Here is a 16344-nt window from a genome sequence, read left to right as displayed (position 1 = left end):
CCCACAAAAACATCGCAGTTATTACTGCAAAAGTTGTTTCCACCAAGTCCTGACCTCAGGGGCTGAATACTTTTACAACCAGTGAATTTTCATTTGTACATGTTTTTTGCAGGTATTCCTGACATGTAACCTCCTTCAATATAACAATATTTAGATTGATCTCTTCATTTATGAATAAAAAAAAAAGTTAATTTCGCAAAATTGTTTCTACATAATCTGTAAATCATCTAAATGTGGCATTATTGGAAGGGGGTGAATACTTTTGCAGGCCACTGCATGTAGTTGAGATTTCATAATTTTTTATGCAAGTGTTGAGGCTCATGGAAGAGCACCATGACAAGGGGCAATACATCAGACAAAATGTGGATAAAGGAAAATTGTCGAATGACAAATGCACTCCAACACAAGGAAAAAAATATTATAGGAGAAGGGTGACATAACAGGGTCTCAGCAGGTGTATAAAAATTCAGTAGTGAAAATAAGAAAGAGCAAAAAAGTAACAGTGGGTAGCAAACTTTATATCCTGTCGGGAAGAGCTCGCTGTAAGACTTGGGAAGAAAGTTCCAAAGGCGATAAAAGAGGTAAGAAAGAATGGAGGTGAGCGTTGAGTTTGAGGGTGAGAAAAAGGAAAGGGTTGCTTTTGGTGGAGATTCCAAATACAACCACAGAAAATAGAGGCATCCAAAACATTCTGATCTTCATCAATTCACAAGCACAAAACACTGGCTTAATGAACAGGCTTCTCCTATTAAAAAGCTGCTGTTCAAAGAATGTGGATTATGTTGAAAAACATGTTGGAACAAGAAGGGCACTCGGTGGAGCGCATACCTTTTCCAGGCTGATTAGTTTACTTTTTGTATCTCACTCATAGGCTGAATCCGATTCGGATCTGAAATAAAAAAAAATTTTAAATCGGCTTGTTCTTGTCACCTACCCAACTCGTCCACCACGTTTCATCCGAATCTGGCCACAACTTTTTATCCTCTTCAAATTTCAAGTCAATCGGATGAAAATTAAGGATTTTAGAAATCTCACCTAAGTTGTTGACCTATGTTGTTGTTGGCCTATGTTGACCTTAAAAATAATTAGTGGTTGAATTCAGTGACATGATATGCAAATCCTGTTAAAATTTCTAGTCAATCGGATGAAAATTGAGGATTTTAGAAATTTGTCAAATTTGCTGACTTTTGGCATATGTTGACTTTTTGACCTAAAAAAACAAACAATAGGCTTCTTGCTTATGATGTACTCCACCATGTGGTCAAGTTTTGTGAAGATCGGATTAAAATTGTGACCTGTAGGTGATGAACATACAAACAGACAGACAGACAGACAGAATAATGCACAAGACCAACCAATGTACTTTTTTTCAAGGAATTACAAGGAAATTTTGCACAGGAGGCCATTTGGCCCATCATGCCTGCGCCACACCACTGGTACTCATTTCGCCGACCTTGGAACGATGACAGGCCGAGATCACCCCCTGGTGTTAATTTAGCAGCCAACAGGGCTTGAACTCAGGACCTTATGATTCCAAGCCACAACTCTAACCACAAATCCAACACCAGGTACTTGAAGAATCTTCGATTTTGGCAAGTCACAGACAGACAAAATCTCCATCCAACTTCAATAGAAAACAAAACCTCCATCCACCTTTGGTGGCAGAAGTAACAATAAAGTTTTTGTCAAAATGATTGGTTAATCACTAACTTTTTTTATTTTTGAAGAGATCAGTTTTCATTTGATTGGTTCAAAAATTGGCTAAAGGATCAGAACATAGATAGATGTAAATACAAGTCCCTCCTGCCCCACAAATCCAAATCAAGCTTCAAAGAGATCAGTACTTTCTCCTTAAAAGTAGAATTGCTTGCACGATGCTCTTTTCCCCACTCACGATAAAACTGCTATCGTCCATCCCTTTTGAATTTTTAAATCTTACTCGTGACTCGTTTCATGTCAACACCTTCAATGAGCTAAGTAGTCAATCTGAAAATGCAGATCAGCAAGGCAAAAGTGCAGTCACTTGAATGGATGAGGAAGAGGTTTAAAAAACAAAACAAAAACAAACAAAAAAAACCTTTCTATTTTTGCTTTTCCATTGTTTCAGTGAAGCCAAAATCATGACAAGCTAGGCTGTTTCTGCTGCCACACTTGTTGGCAGAACTTGACAAAACGTCGCTCACAAGCTTCAATTACATAAAAGGATAGATTTATCGTTGTACAGAGTACTGCTCTCACATCTGGGGAGGTTTGTGCTCCACATACCGACTGAACAGAATCAAATCCAAAGTAATCCGACTCATCAAATCTCCCAATGCGACCTCAAAACTCGACCCGCTCAAATTATGCTGCAAAGTTAGCTCTTTCTCTTTTGTATAGATATTACTTCCATTTCTGCTCCTGATAACTTGCTGCTTGTGTACCTCCGCCATTAGTGAGACCACAAAATACTCCACAAGCTACTACATCACATGATTATTGTGTGGCTATTGGCAACTCAAAAGTGGGCCATTCTGTTTGTATCTTCCCCTCCACTGCCAAACTCTTGAACTCTTTACCATCTCATGTCTTTCCAAACACTTATGACCTTCCATTTTGCAAAAAGCAGATTTATTTATTTCCTCAAAAACTCCAACACTGTTCTCTCTTTCTTCACTTTTCTATCTACGCAGTTCTTTTATTGAAGGGCTGCCCTCGAGGAGGACTCATAGTCCATGACTAGAGCCTTTAACATCAAGAAACAAAGCAAGTGACAGAACCCGGAGACCTGTGATAGTGCACGTGATTGATGGGTCAGTGCTGATGTCTCAACTACAAACCCAATCATGAACCAACAAATAGTTGGCAGAATGGATACATTGCTGTGACTATGCTGGTGTCGGTGAAGACATTCAATGAAATAACCATTTCAACATGTGAAAGTCTATCACCATTGCACAGACAACACGGACGTGGGTTTATTTGCTTTTGTTAAGCAGTGTGCTTTACTTACTCATGTCGCAGCTTGTGGCACTTTCAACAATTTTTCCAGACGCCAAAAAGCAACGCCATGTTACGAATCAACACCTTAGGATAGCGATGAGTTGTGTCCTGGCAAAGCCAGGCAGAGCGCTGAACAAAATGTTTCTGTCATAATTTGAATCTATAGTCTTGTTGTCCTTTGTGAGAAGGATCATTGGTGCAATCAATAATAATCCATTTCCGAAACAAAAAAATAATATTTTGAACAAACACAAACACAAACATACACCCACCAACAGACAGACATTTCTTGAATTATAGTACGATAATAAAATTCTACACGTAGCCGAGTCATGCATGATAAGAGCCCAAATAAACTGCGCATTGCAAGTTTTGCTTTTCTTGTTTTAAAAATTGCAAATGTCCTTTCAGTGATTAAAAAAAAAAAAAAAAAAAACGAGTGCAGATTCCACAGCCCTCTTACAAATCTAATGGCAAACCAAAAACAAAAATTGTGAATAGAAAAAGGAATATCATCAATAACCCATGAAAATGACTCTGGAAGTCTTGGGGCTACTTGGGAAGAAGGTCCAAGGCAATATTGCCCTCATTTTGCTCAAATTTATTTGCACAGAAGATGCTTTCCAAACATAGATAAACACTGGACCCTGGCACTAATGTCATTGGGGCACCATACAACCAAACAGATATCATCAGCATAGGCTAACACCTTGATTGCACACTCCAGATAAAAAAGGGCCAAGCTAAGCAAGTCGAGATTGCAAATAAATCAGCAAGGGTTTGAATGAGAGAGCACACAGCATCCTAGAGAAAGGGAAACCTCGCCAAATTCTCCTGTAAACCGCACAAGCGATGTTCCTTCTTCGTTCGTATGAAGCATAAGGGTGCAGGGTTTCAGATTATTATTAATCCAGCATATTATTAATCTTAAGCACACTGGAAACATTAATGTAAAGCATCTTAGCAAAAAAAATAAAAGTTTGAAAAACAAAACAAAAAACACATGATCAACTCAATCAAATGATCACCATAATTAAGAGCTCTCTTCTGATCAAGAAAAACCAGTTCAAATTCTTAACAGGGTTTTCTTATACAATATTCAATCAACACATATTGATGGCACTAAGAAGAAGAATTAAGCAAGAATGAAGGTGAGCATGGAAAACCCAAACAAACACGATTAAACCCCTTACAAGGGAAATATTATCATAGAGAGAACACTTTGGAACACAGTAACATTGGTCCTCACCCAAAAATAGGACCGCGTTTCCTTAAGCTCACCTGGATCAGGCGCGACAGTCACTCAAGCCCCCCCCCCCGCAAACCCCCTTAGAACCTGATTATTTTTAATGCTGTGAACAAACTTTGGTACATCGCAGGTGATGAAGGTTGTGGTCAAGTTTCATCGAAATTGTGTCGTTTCGGAGAACAGAGCAAATACATATTTTAGGGTGTCAACCCCCACCCCCCATAGATCCCCTAAATAAGCACAGATTTTGATGTGGTCAATACACCTTCATTAGGCTTCAGATATGAAGCTTGCGGCCAAGGTTCATCAAAATCGTGTGTTTGCTTCAAGCGATAATGACTGAAGTGCTTACAGACTGACCGACTCACCCACTGACAATGCTCGATCACAAAAGCTCACCAGACTAAAGTCCAGGTGAGGCAAACATGAGGAGCAAGATGCCAGGGCCTTTGAAACCCCCCCCCCCCAAAAACCTTAATAATCCACACACATAGCAGGGAAATTGGACACATTTTCTATGCAAAACAAGTCCCCTTTCTTTGGGATGAGAGTGAGAACAGCTCGTCAGCAGCTTTGAGGAAGCTCACCAAACAGGCAGCTCGCAGCCAAGTTGGAAAAATAACTCAGCGGCAACCCCATCCATTCCAGGAGCTTTTCCAGTGGCTGCGTTCTGCATGGCAGTGCCAAGTTCCTCAAGAGTAAGGTAATGGGACTCTCCAATAAGGAATGTCCATCTTCTCACAACCCAAATAGACCTATCAAGACAGATGCGACTTTGGAAGAATCCACAATGCTGTACCAAATAGGTTTAAGAAAGATTTTCTTCGGGCAATCGCTGAATTATTTGTGTGGAGAGAGAGCAACAGAAGAGTCTGCCAATCGCAATTGGAAAACCTGTTTGCTCGGAAGAGAATGCTAGAGAAAGAGCGAGAGCGAGAGCGAGAGCGAGAGCGAGAGCGAGAGCGAGAGCGAGAGCGAGAGCGAGAGCGCGAGAGAGAGCGCGAGAGAGAGCGCGAGAGAGAGCGCGAGAGAGAGCGCGAGAGAGAGCGCGAGAGAGAGCGCGAGAGAGAGCGCGAGAGAGAGCGCGAGAGAGAGAGAGAGAGAGAGAGAGCGCGAGAGAGAGCGCGAGAGAGAGCGCGAGAGAGAGAGAGCGCGAGAGAGAGAGAGAGCGCGAGAGAGAGAGAGAGAGAGAGAGAGAGAGAGAGAGAGCGCGAGAGAGAGAGAGCGCGAGAGAGAGAGAGCGCGAGAGAGAGAGAGCGCGAGAGAGAGAGAGAGCGCGAGAGAGAGAGAGCGCGAGAGAGAGAGAGCGAGAGAGAGAGAGAGCGAGAGAGAGAGAGAGAGAGAGAGAGAGAGAGAGAGCGCGAGAGAGAGAGAGAGCGCGAGAGAGAGAGAGCGCGAGAGAGAGAGAGCGCGAGAGAGAGAGAGAGAGCGCGAGAGAGAGCGAGAGAGCGCGAGAGAGCGCGAGAGAGCGCGAGAGAGCGCGAGAGAGCGCGAGAGAGCGCGAGAGAGAGAGAGAGAGAGAGAGAGAGAGAGAGAGAGAGAGAGAGAGAGAGAGAGAGAGAGAGAGAGAGAGAGAGAGAGAGAGCGCGAGAGAGAGAGAGCGCGAGAGAGAGAGAGCGAGAGAGAGAGAGCGCGAGAGAGAGAGAGCGCGAGAGAGAGAGAGCGAGAGAGAGAGCGAGAGAGAGAGAGTGCGAGAGAGAGAGAGAGAAGACAAAACAAATTTTTTTTGTCGGGATATCCATTTCATGTGAAAGAGGAAGTATGATGGCGACATTAACATGTAAAACAAGGTGCTTTGATGGAGCGAGTGAGAGAATTAGCACACTGTTGAAAAAAGAAACTCGCAAATGGGCAACAACACAAAAGTTGAACACATTCAAGATCTCTCACCTTTTGTCGGAAGGGCCACCTGATAAGAGCATCATGCTCTCCCTTCATGATGACAAAGAAGAGAGATATGTGTGTGCCACGACCAGCCCCATCACCGTTGAGGTAAATACGCAAGCATAACCTGAAACCATATCTGCTGGTGTAGAAAGCTGCAAGCAGAAAAGGAATACAAGTGTCACAAAAGTTTAAACAGAATAAATCAAAAGTAATTACACTTCAAAAAAAAAATATCACCACACACCATGGAAATAATAATAATAATAATAATAAAAATAATAATAATAATGAGATTTTTATGATGCGACCATCCCTGCAAATGACCTTCCTCCCCCCTACACAGCAAAACACAATGTCACAAACAATACCCAATTAATCCTTTGGCAAAACTACATTAATAAAAGTTTTACATTTGTGGAGTCCGGTTCTGCCTTCATCCAACTGATGCCTAATAAGGATGGGCAGGTGGTTGGATGACGATTCGTATACTGCGTTCCAGGAGGAAATGATGGTCATTTCAGGTGAGGTGAAGGTTATGCTTGGGGAGGTTGGGGTTTGGTCATGGAATTGCTTGGGATGACAACCAGGTAGGGCTGTGGGCATTGAAGTCACTCCCTAGTATGCGGTTGGGTATATGTGCAAGGATTTGAAGGTCTGGAATATAATCAGTGGGACGTGAAGTGATCTGTGGAATGTAAATGTTCATGTAGTTGTAAATTTTGTTGGCTGCTTTGATTTTCACCGAGTTGATTTTAGTGGTCGAGTCGGCTGGTGGTGGTGTGCATTTGGTTTTGGTTGTTGTGTTGGTGAATCAGATGTCCTTGTGGATAAGGCCTCCTCCTGGCAGACCATGCAATCTGCCTGTTCTGACAATACAGTTGTGAAACTTTGGTGTTATGGTGGAAGATGCGAGTTTCGTTTCTTGAATTAAAGCTGCGTATATTGTGTTTGTGGAGGAAACAACTGAGTTTTATTATTCTCCTGGAGATACCATTAATATTTTGAAGCAACAGAAGGTAAGGGAGGGTTGGCAGGATGGCTTCGAGGTATGCACAGTCATCTCTAAGCTGTCTAGCCTGGATTTGTATCTTGGCCCAGCTCAAAACTGTCAACCCGGTGTTTCATCAACGTGTGCCGTCTCTCGGATGGACGTTAAACTGAGCATCCCATCTGTCAGCATTAGTTGATGGACGTTAAAGATCCCATGGTATCCTTCATGTGGAGTTGGCAAGCCATCAACGGCACCATGGCTATGCTCCAAATTCCTGCCCTAACTCCTTAGTCGAGCGTCAGGCCTGACCAGCTGGCTAGTGAAAGACGTAGGTCAAAAACTTCCCCCGGCCAACTCCACAGAACGTGGGAATAATTGGGGCCGTTAAAAAAGAAGATAAAGAAATGCAGTGCCATATATAGAGACAGTCTGGCTATCATTTGTTCTCTCCATGGAGCACTGTGATTGGCTGATCACAGTCACGTGGTTTTAAGGAGGAGGCCTTCTGCTCAAGGAGTACAAGGAAGGTTGTCTCACCCATTGCTCATTCTTCGGATTGAAACTCTTCATGGCTGGAGAGCGCTACATTAGACAGGTTGGAGGCCAGCTCCAAGGCATCGAATGACTGATTAGTGAAACGAGTTGAGCAAGCTGATGATCCGACCCACGATATTCTTATTCCATCCTGCTACAATATGAAGGAAAAAAAACTGCTCCAAAGCTTCGACACAGTCAGGCTGCACATCTTTGCGTGGAAGCAACAAGATATTTGAAAGAAAGATATATAGGACTTGGAATCAGGAGGTGAATTTGGCAGTAAGAGTGCGGACATGAGTGTCGTCATGAAAAAAAAACCTCAAATGATCTGTTTCTGCAGCTGCTTTTTCGACTGTGTTCATGTCATATCGCCCACTATCCTATAACCATTGTCAGCGCTCGAATAATAGATATCCATCCATCGCATCATTAGCCGTATCTGACTGGTCATCATGTGACATCGTTCATCCCATCTACGATGCCCCGCAAACGTGTACTACTAATGACGATGTCAGTTTGGAAATTCTGATTTTCATTCTCTGTGTTTTGTCACAAATATCATGTGTTTTATTATTATTTTTTTTTCTTTTTTGATCCTTCATACTCTATATTTGCATCATAAATATTTGGTCCAATAAAATTCGTCATTTTCTTCATTCTGTCTCGTAAAAATCTCGTAATGCACTCAACACAAATATATTATTCCCCATTTTCTGATATTCGCCTCCAAGCGAACATAACTTGATTTTGAGTGGAAACCCAGATATATATATATGTATATATATATATGTATATATATATATATATATATATATATATATATATATATATATATATATATATATATATATATGTATATATATATATATATATATATATATATATATATATATATATATATATATATATATATATATATATATATACTATAATATATATATATATATATATATATATATATATATATATATATATATATATATATATATATATATATATATATATATATATATATATATTGTTGCAGATTTCGCGCCCACCGGCGTGCTGACGGCCACGTAACTCGAATCGCGGCACGTCGCCCACCGGACGGACAATCCAGTCGTGACCCTCTCGGACTAACGCCGGGAACCAGTCACGGGTGGACCTTTCGGTCTCACCGCGATCGAGCCAATCAGCCCCCGCGTGGGATAGGGTTGCTCGCCAAATTCGACCTACCTAAGTACCCACACGGAGGGTAGACCGGGCGATCGCACCTCGCCGCAGGTCGACTTCGGACACGGGCCACTTAAGCGACCCGTTCCGTACTATCAGAATAACCGAGCGGTGTTATCGTCGACCTCGACGGTTCGATTAATTATCGGGCGTATTCAGCCCAGTACCAACGCTTTACGTGAAGCAAGATGAGGATTCAATGAAAGAAATGACGAAGCGAAGCGGGAGAACAGTTCAATAATAAAGCACATTTATTCGCGATGAACGGAAAGCACACATATTCAATTCCACGAAAAGCACACAGAAAAGAAAAACACAATGCAATTTACACAAAAAGCAAATATAAAAGCGAAGACAATGCAGATCTAATACCGATTACGCGAGCACACGGCAACACTTATACAATTCTACTTCACAGACGGCGCCGACAACACACATTCCCAAAAACAAAAGAAAAGAGAATACCCTCAAGAATGAGGCGGGCCTGAGGCCGAGACCGGGTCGGGCCTACCCGTCTGGTGATGAGACGCGGAGCGGCGATGGCGCCTCAACTCCGCGGGCCTCGCGGACAGTGTCTGGCAGGGGGTGGGAAAGGGGCCCCTTGGTCGCACTATCTCAGCGCGGGGGGAAACAGGAGGGGTTGCTGATGCTCGGGGTATAGAGGATTTTTACTCTGCCTCGAGTGCGTCTCCACCTCGGCCAGGTCGCGCTGCCGGCCTCCCTCGGGCATGCAGCTCCTGGCACCGACGCGAGCACCCCCTCGTCTGCCCTCGCCGCTGCCGCCTCTCCGCCTCTGGACTCTCCGACTCTGGACTCTTCTTTGGACTCTCCTCGTTGGACTCTCTTCAGCTTCTCCAGCTACTGCAGGCTTCGGGCTCCAGACTTCCACACACGGCTCTGACTGACGAACACGGTCGCTTATATAAGCCCCGTGGCTTCGCTCTCTCATCTTTGACCCCCTCCCTTCGACCTTTCACCTCGCTCCCCATTGGCCCGAGAAAAAGTGGGCGTGAATGCTTTTTGATCCATAAATTTGCATATAGCGATCGCCCTCCAACGCCCTGGAGGCGGGGCCAAATCGCCCCTCGCTCACCAATTGGACGGAACAAAAGTGGGCGTGTGTCGTTTTTGATCCGTTTTTGAAGCAGAAAATCCGTGGTTTTGTACACGCTGTTCGGCGCGCGCCCTGCACGAGTCCAACACCGGTACCCACAAGCGGCGCAAGAACGGTGGCGATGCGACGGTTGCGAGGTGTGACGGGAAGGTCGTGGCGGTTGTGGTGAAGCGGCGTTGTGGTTGGTGGTTGATGTTGTGACTGGTGGTGGTAAAAATGGCGGTTGGTCCAAAATAAAGATAGTAAAAGAAAAACGGCTATCCTGAAGAGTCGCAGCACGCATAAATGACATGTATTCCCACTAGACAATGGGTTTGGACCTAACTACACATGTACTTACCGAGATACCTCACCTAAGGGACCTGAATGGTTTGCGAATTTGGTAACCACAACAATATATATATATATATATATATATATATATATATATATATATATATATATATATATATATATATATATATATATATATATATATATATATATATATATATATATATATATATCTGATTGCCGTTTTATGTGCTCAATTACGGCCGTAGTACTCTGGATTTAGCCGGAGCCGAAAGCCAGCCAGCCTGTACTGAATTTAATCGGTGAATCCAGGAAAGTACTGAAAATATCATCTTTGGATGGAATTCAAAGGGGAGAAAATGTCTCCATTCATGACATCACCAAGTTTCATACTCGTACATTGCATGCATCGGCAGCGATAAACATATTACAGTCAAAGCTCGTTACTATGCCACCCGTCGGGACCGAGCAAAAGTGGCATAGTAGCGAGAGTGGCATAGTAACGAGATTTTGTAAAAACGGCCTTATTTTCTCAAGTTACCCATCTGTAGTTAATCTTTAGACAAAATTTATTCCAGCAAGTAAAAGGCACGACTGTTGTATAAGCTAAGCGAACGGAGAACATACACACACTAACAGAGTTCACACACTAACATATGGCATGGCGAGAAATTCACGACACACAAAGCTTTCAAGAATCGTCGGCTGGCGCATCTTCTTTCGGCGGATCTCGTGCATCTCGTTGTCTAGCCGATCGCACGCTTTCATCAAACCGGGCTTCCCGCTTCTCTGCTGCATGAACTTCCGGACGGTGCTACAAGCGCGCTGGGCTTCCTCGAACGGAACGATTTCCTCCTCGACAGTTACCTCGTCATCTTTGCTTTCCACCGGCTCCTCACTGCACAGAATCTCCTCCGCAATCTCCTCCAGCGTGAAATACCCGCCAGTCGCGAGGCGCTCGTCGGCTTCGAGAAAGTCAGACAGCTCGATCTCCTCGTTCTCGTGCATCTTTTCCTCGGCAGGTAGAGCTTCCCAGATGTCAGGCAGCTCCGCATCCTGTGGCTCAGTTTGGATCTCCTCTTCGATGAACTTGGCCTTCGCGAAACAGTTCCTGATCGTCGACTTGCCGACCTGCTCCCAAGCACGCCGGGCGACGTGTAGAGCGTCGAGCAACGTGAACTTGAACTCCTTTCCCTCGTCTATGGCCTCAAGCCGGCGGCATAGCAGGAGCTTCTTGTAGTGGCGCTTGAGGTTCTCTATGATTCCCTGATCCATTGGTTGCGAATTGGCTGTCGTGTTGGGTGGGAAGAAGACCAGTTGGATGTTGTTCAGCTCGAGCTCGGGAGGGTGGCCAGAGAAGTTATCGAGACAGACCAGCACTCTGCGTCCCTGCTGGCCGAGTCGTCCGTCCCACGCACGCAACATCTCCTCGAAAAGCTCCGCCGTCATCCACGCCTTCGAGTTCGCCTTGTACTTGACCGGGATCTCTTTGTTCTTGAAGGCACGGGGTTTCTTGGAATTGCCAATCACCAGAAGAGGGAACTTCTCGCTGCCGCTCATGTTTGCCCCAACCAGAAGAGTGATCCTTTGCTTGCTTTTCTTTCCTCCAGTACACCGCTCTCCCCTGAAAGCCATGGTCTTGTTCGGAAGCAGCTGCCAGAAGAGTCCAGTCTCGTCCAGGTTGAAGACGTCGTCTGCGGAGAACTGCCCGAGTAAGGGCCGGAGAACCTGTTGTTGCCACTCAAGAAGGGATTGCGAATCCACCGCTCCAGCTTCGCCCTGCACTGTCTTGAACGTGATGCCGTGGTGCTTCTTGAAATTGCCCAACCAACCGTCGCTCGCCATGAAGTCTGGGATGTGCATCAGCTCGGCCAGTTTCATCGCCTTCTCCTTGATCAGATCGCCGCTGACAGGCACATTCTGTCCTCTTGATTGCTTCAGCCACATGAGCACTCCCTCATCAAGCTTCGGGTCGTGATCCTGCGTCAACTTCATGCGCTCCGATGGAAATCCAGCTTTGATTGCAGCCTCGATTGCATCCTTCTTGCTGAGAATGCCCTTCACGGTGGTTCTCTTAACTTCGACGCCCAATTTCTTGCTAATCTCCCTGGCCAACTTGGACCGATTCGGCTCCTTCTTTGCGGCATCGATGATCTCCTTCTTCTCCTTCAGCGTAAAGTCGGTTCGCTTGCGTTTCTGAGCTGACATTATGGGCTGAATTTGAAAAAAAATGATGTCACTGTTGTACGTGTGCCTGCGTGTCTGTGTGTGTGTGCTCGCGCTTTTTTGTGTCTCGTTGTGCGTGTTGTGATTGGCTTGTTGTGGCTGGCATCGGGGAGAAGAATCGCGTGTTTTGACAGTCTGACTATGCGCGTACGTATTGAGTTATGTCGTGCGCAGCTGGACTGTAGTTCGTCGCTTCGCCTTTGGACGTGAGTGTGATAATCGAGCACTGCGCAATACAGACTTTTTCACGACTCGTGCCTTTTAACAGTCACACAGTAGTGGCATGGTAGCGAGAGTAGGGGGTGGCATAGTAAATTTATTTTGTATTGAATTTTGTCAAGACCGAGCAAAAGTGGTATAATAGCGAGAGTGGCATAGAAGCGAGGTGGCATAGTAACGAGCTTTGACTGGAGTATGAAAATGTGCATTGGCTACCATCGCTCTCGTGCTGTGCGCTCAATGGGTCACTCAGTATGACTCATGATATAACGAACCACAGGACCACCCAGCTTTAACTCAGAATATCTCCAAAATTTACTGTGGGCCCAAACTTTTATTTTTTGTATCCCTTGTCGAGGCTCATATGAGAGCTAACACACAACACACTGCAAGGGGGACATGAGACAAGAGGGTCGGGAGTTGGAAGAACAAAACAGTGGGGACCAGAGACATTAGGAGATCTGTGGAAGGGAGAGGGATGGGGTGGGGAACACGGGGTATACAAGATGGACATGACAGGGACTTTCAGGAAGGAAAGCAGGGAATTTGAAGGAGGTGGGTTTGGGGTGGATTAACGGGGGTAGAAAAGATCGAGCATTTGGATGGGGTAAGATAAGAGGTGGTGGTGAACAGCTGTTTTGAAGGCCTGGAGGGAAGAATGATATTGAAGAGAGTGAGAGATTCCAAAGGTGGGGTAAAGGTAAGCAGTGATTCGTGATTTTGGTAGTTTTACCAGAAGGGGGTTGTTGGCGGACCTTGAGCGAAAGTTTGTATGTGGTCAGGAGCTCATGTGGGCCGAGGAAGGACTGCACGACGGAGGATTCAAAAAGTTGTGGACGGATTCGGACGAAAATTGGTGGATGAGTTGGTTAGGTGACAAGAACAAGCTCATTAAATTTTAGTTCTGGTCTGAATCCAGTTTTCATTCAAGTCTGAATCCTCAATTTTCATCCGATTAACTTGAAATTTGAAGAGGATAAAAAGTTGTGGCCGGATTTGGATGTAACATGGTGGATGAGTTGGTTAGGGGACAAGAAGAAGCCGATTTAAATTTTATTTCAGGTCTGAATCCAGTTCCGGCCTATCAGTGGGATACAAAACGTAAAAGTAATCAGCCTGGCAGAGGTATGCGCTCCACCGAATGCCCTTCTTGATTTTCATTAATTTGTAAAAAAAATTCAAAAAAGGTTATCACTTTGTCATTATGGAGTATTTTGTGTAGATCAGTGACAAAATTTTTTAATTTAATCTGTTTTAAATTCAGGCTGCAACAACAAAATGTGACAAAAGTCGAGGGGTGTGACTATTTTCTAAAGGCATTGTATTTGTCCCTCGTCTATCAATCCTTTTGTAATCAACATTAAAGTACACCGACATCGAATAATTCCTTTGACCTGCATGTGATATATGTACAAGTTCCACCATGAGCATTATCGAAACGTTAAAAACTTCTAATTTTTATGACTTAAGAGTTACTGATATTCACCAGTAAAGCAAAATGTGATCGGTGTTATCCGAGAGACACTTCTCACCAGGTGAGTAATGTGCAATTTGACGCCCAGATATGGCATCACTACGCTTCCGAGAAACTTCCGTGATTTTCCAGATGAATATGCCATCAAATGTGGCCATTTCCATGGCTTCCACCTTCTTTCGGAGATCAGCAAGTGCAACACCATTCACACCCACCTCCTGCTCAAATGTTCGGATCTATGAATAGATGTATGCGACTGTAAAAAAACCCATAGGTTGATCAAATGCACTAAGAATACAAGATTTTACAATACCTTTAAAGAGTCTTCGAACATGTTAAAACAAAACTCATATTTATCACTGTAAATAAAGGCTGGTGCAGATAACCCAATCTGAGGCGATAAAATACAACTGGCCGATAAGTATTTTTTGGAACCGACCCGTACACAGCGTATAGGTAGGACATAGATCACAATTAATATATTTCACCTGCATCAAATGTTCTGGATTTCAAAAAGAAAAATGAAAGGCTGTTTCAGTGCTGATCAATCATCATAATATAATGGGTATAAGCCTGGAACTTCGAACACACTTTTCTCAGAACATATTCTGTTCATACTTCCGAAATCTTCACATTAAGCGTTCCATGTATTTACGCAGGTGATAGCGGATTCAAAAAAAATCGAATATAGATAGAATTTTCAAAGAGCGAATCGATGACGTCACAATCGGCAGCTTTCGGCGGCAAACCGACGGCCGGGTCCCAGATGACGTGCCTTACTTAACAAAGTCCATGAGTTCAGGACGTTTGTTCAACTCAGCATTTATGACTTTTATCCTGCCATGTTGTTAATCTGTTGATGGAGGTAATATAGAAACGATGAATTTGTCAAATCGTTCGTGTTACCCATCCGGCACTATGTGTCAAGGCCAACAATCTAAAGCGACCGGTCTCAAACGCTATCATGGGCACCCAGACACCACCAATATGAACTGAGCTGTTGAATGCGGCGCAAAACATCCAAAGAAACTACCGTAACCGAGTATTGTGATTCGTCCTGTCCCCCGTACCCGTCGTAGACGGGTATCTGTTAGTTTCAATAAGAATAGCATGGCATCAAGGCATGAAAGCCTGGTGTTGGTATAACGGTAAGGGTGGCTGGCTTCAGATCTTAGGGTCTTGTGTTCAAGCCCCTGTCCAGCTGTTGAAATAACACCAGGCGGGTTGACTCAGCCTGTCATCTTTCCGAGGTCGGCGAAATGAGAACCAACATGCTGGTAACAGGGGGCGTTGCATCAGTGGCACAGCCTCGCCCCCAGAAAACGATGCAGCCAAACAGCCACAGGATGCACACATCTCTCTCTATCGAGTGCAGCCTGTGGCTGCTGGTTGCATCATTGGTTGGGACGTGGCTATGCCGCTGATGCAGTGTCCCCCTTACCAGTACACTGGTGCTCATTTTGCCGACCTCGGAAGGATGACAGGCTGAGTCAACCTCCTGGTGTATTTTAATTCAGCGGCCAACGAGGCTTGAACTCAGGACCCAAGGATCCCAAGCCGCCACCCTAACCACTAAGCCAACACCAGGCTAGGATGCACACATATAAATAAACCATCCCATAAACCCACTGGAACAACATTCCAGGTGAGGTTAAAAAAATAACAAAAAAAAGGCATGAATATCAGACATTAAAGCACTTGATTGCAAGATTTATCAACCGGTAAGTGAGAATTTGTCATCCTTCCAAGATTGGCAAAATGAGTGCCAGCTTGCTGGTATCCTGTGTCGGAGTGGTGACTCGTCCAGGGTTGTGCCCAATAGCCCAGGAGACCGATTAGGCAGCACCAACACTCTCCACAGTGGGATGGTCCCAATGGATGGATGGATGGAGTGAGAATTTGGGAACGTCCAGAATTAAAGTACTTCCATAAGGGCATGCAAAGCTTCAGGGAAGTGAATTAAAACACACTTTACACTGTGAGCCAGCCCAAGCAGAAAGCCAAACAGGAAACTGTTCCAGATCATATAATTTATTGTGTTCACATTGTCTGTCCTGAATTTATTCCAAGACACAATACACTCACCAAGTTGATATACCAATCTTATTGTCTCAGAATGGGTTATGTGCAGTGGTATTACCCCACTGCACAAAACC

General features: G+C 44.3%; 1 protein-coding gene across 8 annotated transcripts in view; it reads right to left on the bottom strand.

Moving 5' to 3' along the window:
- Positions 1-16344, bottom strand: part of LOC147035613 (TNF receptor-associated factor 2-like) — a 79278-nt gene that overhangs the window by 18517 nt on the left and 44417 nt on the right. For 4 of the 8 annotated variants that reach the window (XR_015049089.1, XM_085845288.1, XM_085845298.1 and 1 more), the window contains 2 exons: positions 14247-14424; positions 6122-6270 (listed from right to left, as the gene is read on the bottom strand). Coding sequence is in view for 7 of the 8 variants with exons in the window: in XM_085845288.1 (XP_085701414.1) it covers positions 6122-6270; positions 14247-14424 (327 nt within the window). In the remaining variant the exon portion in view is untranslated. Of the gene's footprint in view, positions 1-850; positions 890-2992; positions 3112-4311; positions 4987-6121; positions 6271-14246; positions 14425-16344 lie in introns of those variants that run through there. The other 4 variants (XM_085845321.1, XM_085845328.1, XM_085845340.1 and 1 more) reach the window with 4 other exon arrangements.

Source organism: Eptatretus burgeri, chromosome 1, assembly GCF_056783735.1.
Source record: "Eptatretus burgeri isolate ZD-2024b chromosome 1, Ebu_testis_v1, whole genome shotgun sequence".
In the NCBI taxonomy this organism is placed as follows: Eukaryota; Metazoa; Chordata; class Myxini; order Myxiniformes; family Myxinidae; genus Eptatretus; species Eptatretus burgeri.
This window is presented reverse-complemented; position numbering and strand designations above follow the sequence as displayed.